The sequence below is a fragment of the Populus trichocarpa genome, chromosome 11 (genome assembly GCF_000002775.5).
Source record: "Populus trichocarpa isolate Nisqually-1 chromosome 11, P.trichocarpa_v4.1, whole genome shotgun sequence".
Taxonomy (NCBI): Eukaryota; Viridiplantae; Streptophyta; class Magnoliopsida; order Malpighiales; family Salicaceae; genus Populus; species Populus trichocarpa.
In genome coordinates this window covers 4,847,853-4,851,979 of record NC_037295.2, presented here as the reverse complement: position 1 = coordinate 4,851,979, position 4,127 = coordinate 4,847,853, and the positions used below count along the sequence as shown (strand labels likewise).

Here is a 4,127-nt window from a genome sequence, read left to right as displayed (position 1 = left end):
CACAAGTATTTTTTTTCATGAATCCTTTATGTAAAAAAAGCATAATAACAACATTTAGAATGAAAAACTGTTATTTTTACACCTCTTATATGGACATTTAATACTGTCTCTACTAATATTTTTCAGATTAAATATTGTATAATTAATAAAACCCTCAATCTCTTTACAATAATTCATCATGTGTAACTCTTTGGGTAAAACTCAATGCATCCAAGAACGATAATTTATTACGTGTATGAAATATATATAGAATAGTGATGGCATGTATTAATTAATAATGTGAACTAAACAAATTACCGTTACCCATTTAATTAACTATTATTGGTTGGATTCAAAAATATTCAATTTATTTTAATATTACCCTCTAATGATTATTATTTTTTCTCTAAAAAAACTCAAAACCCCTCCAAATTTACCTAAATTTTCAACTTGACAATAAAATTGATAAAATATAAAACGTACCCATTAAATAACCCATTATTTATTTTATTATACAAAATCAAACTCAATTTTATCACATGACAAATAAATATAATTTTTCAAAATTTAAAACAAACCCTAACTTGTACAAATCATAAATTTATACAACAAATTTCTATAGGAAAAAGCTATAAAACAACACACATACAAACTACATATACTACATGAAAATACCAAAAACTTAGCATAAGAAAAAGAGGTTACAAAAAAAAATGGATTGGTTTGTTTACTTATTGTGGCGAATCTTCAAAAATAAATTGAATCAGAATAGGGATATTGACAAACAAATTGTTAGGGTGACCAGATTTGTGATGATGTGAACTTGATTTGTGACAAAATGAGGAGGGAAATGGTGTTGCTTTTTGCAAGAAAAAAAGAAAGAAGAAGGAGAAATGAGGGAGGGGGAGAGGGGGCGTCGTTTGACAAGTTTTAACTTAAATATTATCAATGAAAATTAATGACAATTAGTTTTTATTGATAATTTCGTTTGTAGTATTGACACATCATATTTTTCGACAAAAATAACAAGGAAATGCCTACCCAATTTTTTTTCATTTCTTGATTTCAACTTGTAATTCTTAGTATTCACCGACGAAAATGTTTTCGTCGATGAATATCGATGGAAATAACAACGTTATATTCCATCAGTAAATTTCATGTAATTTACTAATATTATTTTTTCTGTCGATATTTATGTTAATAATACAAACAACAAATAGGAAAGGGGAGAAAGGAAATTAAATTAGAAAAAAAAAATCCATATGTACTGCATCATATAATTAATTACTAGTAAAAAAAGAAAGGAAGATATCAAGTAAATTAACAAACAGAAAAGACTTCATAAACCAACAATCATATAACAACAATTGTCGTTTGGATTGATGATTCCAAGATAATCCATTATCATTATAAAAAAAGAGGAGCTTCAAGCGTCCTATGCTATCTCTATGAATAGAATGACCATGTGCAGTCCTGAACTCCTTCCAGGGTTCAGGTTTCATCCAACAGACCAGGAGCTTATCATTCATTATCTGAGAAAGAAAGTCTCATCTTCAAATCTGGAAGTCGTTATAATAGCAGACGTGGATATCTACAAATTCAATCCATGGGAACTTCCAGGTGCTTAATTCATTCTTCTCAACCAAAATATGTTTTTATGTCTTTCAAGTAGTGTATTGTTCATAATTTCAATGGAAAGATGTGGATTTTCTTGCTGCTTTGGTACAAAAAAAAAATTGCTTTTCTGATATCCTAGTTTGGGATATCTTGAAGCATCATTCTCTTTGCCATTGTTGTTCTGTTTACCTGTGCAGGAAAAGCCTTGTTTGGGGAGAGCGAGTGGTTTTTCTTTAGCCCAAGAGACAGGAAATACCCCAATGGTGCTCGTCCAAACAGGGCAGCTGGATCAGGTTACTGGAAAGCAACCGGAACCGACAAGCCAATCCTCACCTCCAATGGATCACAGTGCCTTGGGGTGAAGAAAGCTCTTGTGTTTTACAAGGGCCGGCCTCCAAAAGGCATAAAAACAAGTTGGTTGATGCTTGAGTACCGCCTTCTTGATGATACCCACCATCTGCATAGGCTCAGGGGATCGATGCGAGTAAGTCTTTTAAGCTGTTCTTTTCGATAAAAGCCCGTATAAAGAAACAGAGATGTGTTGATCGTGAGAGTAGGATGTAGAAACAGTATCATACAGACGTCCATGGAACAGTATAATATATCTGGTTCTACGTAAGATGAAACTTCTTGTTTCACGAGGGAAATTTTTTAATTAAAGAAGAATAAACATCAAACTAACCATATTAGTAATTAAGTTCTATATATATTCTTGATAAACCGAAGAAGTAGTCATGTAATTTTATCCTTGAACTAGTCAACTACCTTCTTTTCGGACAAAGTCATCCAAAGAAAATAAGGAACTGGTTAATGAACAAAAGCTGAAAGGCCTAACTTAAAGTTGAATCCAATGATAACAGCTTCTATTATTCATCCGTATTTTAAAAATATTCGCTTTTATAACAAAACCCTCTTCGACTGACTGTGGAGTCTTCTTCTATATATATCCTAGTTGGATGATTGGGTTTTATGCCGGGTTCGCCAGAAAAGCAACACTCGACCACAAAATGGAGACGATCATCGCAGCAATTTTAGCAGCTTCTCTCCATTTACTAGCTTGAGGTGCTTACAAGGTCAAGAAATATTCAAGAAGGGCAATACCCTTAAAGACTATTATTATGATCTTCAGCCATGTCTAATGGCTCCTGCAGAAAGTGAAGAGGCAGCTGAGCAAGGACAAGTGGAGTTCCAAGAAGCATCTCCAGAATACACGATCTCAGGTTCGGATTCAAGTTCTCATCCAACAATGGTTTCCACTGTCAAAGAGAAACTTGAATATATCAAGAAGATACTCTCCATTGGAGCTCTGGAAGAACTAGTGCCAACAACTCCAAAGAAGAGGCTGCATGTATCCTCTTCAAATAATGCAGAAAATGCATACATCTTCGACGAGCTTCCTTCACCACCAAAAAAGAGGCTGCACATATTCTCTTCAAATAAAGCAGAAAATGAATGCATTTTTGAAGTTTCTTCTCCTACTCTTTCAGCCTCATCTCAGCAGAGCTTTCAGGGCTCTTGAAATAAATTTATCATCCAAGGCTCGTGGCCATGGTGATCAATATTATATATCTATCTATCTAGCTCTCTCTCTCTCTCTATATATATATATATATATATATGAAAGGTGAAACCACTTGTATAATAAATAGTTAAATACTAGTATTGTTTGGAATTAGAATGCTATGGATTTATGCTAAGTGGATCATGTCTGCTTTGTACTTTTTTTTTAATGTCAAGGCAATTTCTTTTCTATTGCTAAATCTTCCCAGCACAACAAGGTGATTAATAGTTTCACAAAAGAAAAGTTGAGATAATTTTTCCATTCAATATATAAACTGTATAGATATATATACACAATAGACTCGGTAATTAAGTACCATATAAACAAATTGTCACTTACCTTGAAACTATTTTTTCTTCAAATGATCAACATATGTCTACTACACCTGCAATCCACAAGAAATCTTCTCTTATTGTTAAATTCAGATCTGTACGCTTACCCATGATTAAATATTTCAGGGATGATTATCATTGTTTTTTCAACGTGAAAATAACATGAATGATATTCATGTACAGTAAAAGCTATAAATAAATGGTATATCAATGTTTTTTTTTTTTTTTGAATTCCTCTCTGTGAGTTGTTGACACCAAAAACTCGTATAAATTAACCAACGTTATTATTTAGGGATGGTAATAATGCAGATAAATTCATCTGCATAAATTAATCCATTTCATGTATCTTTTGCATGGGAAGTGCGATATGTTTCAAAGGAATCTTATTCACAGGAAAAAAAAAATTAATGTTATCAGTGTTTCAAACTCCATTTAAGGCATGTAAATTCGGAGTGGAAGCCGATGAGAACCATACCAACACTCAAAACCACCCAGAAATTACTATGAACTCGACACATTCAAGGAAACACTATAGATTCAAAACTTAGATATATTGTTCAAAAAAGCATTAAGACTTGTTCATGCACTGAAGAATGTGAAATGTTCTTTATTTGTTGATCCATGAATAAAAAGGATTC

At 32.5% G+C, this 4,127-nt stretch overlaps 1 protein-coding gene across 1 annotated transcript; it reads left to right on the top strand.

Annotated features, from left to right (window-relative positions):
- The first annotated feature begins 1,436 nt into the window (after positions 1 to 1,436).
- LOC7483609 (protein ATAF2) lies at positions 1,437 to 3,115 on the top strand. The gene is made up of 3 exons (XM_052445403.1): positions 1,437 to 1,599; positions 1,794 to 2,080; positions 2,582 to 3,115. Exons 1-3 carry the CDS (start codon positions 1,437 to 1,439, stop codon positions 3,113 to 3,115), a joined length of 984 nt encoding a protein of 327 aa, XP_052301363.1.
- The last annotated feature ends 1,012 nt before the right edge of the window (positions 3,116 to 4,127 follow it).

Excerpts from the sequence above, each read along its gene's own strand:
- LOC7483609 (XM_052445403.1), top strand. The coding sequence starts at position 1,437 with ATGACCATGTGCAGTCCTGAACTCCTTCCAGGGTTCAGGTTTCATCCA. Across the intron at positions 1,600-1,793 it reads CAATCCATGGGAACTTCCAG|GAAAAGCCTTGTTTGGGGAG; the intron begins GTGCTTAATTCA and ends TTACCTGTGCAG. Across the intron at positions 2,081-2,581 it reads GGCTCAGGGGATCGATGCGA|AAAAGCAACACTCGACCACA; the intron begins GTAAGTCTTTTA and ends CGGGTTCGCCAG.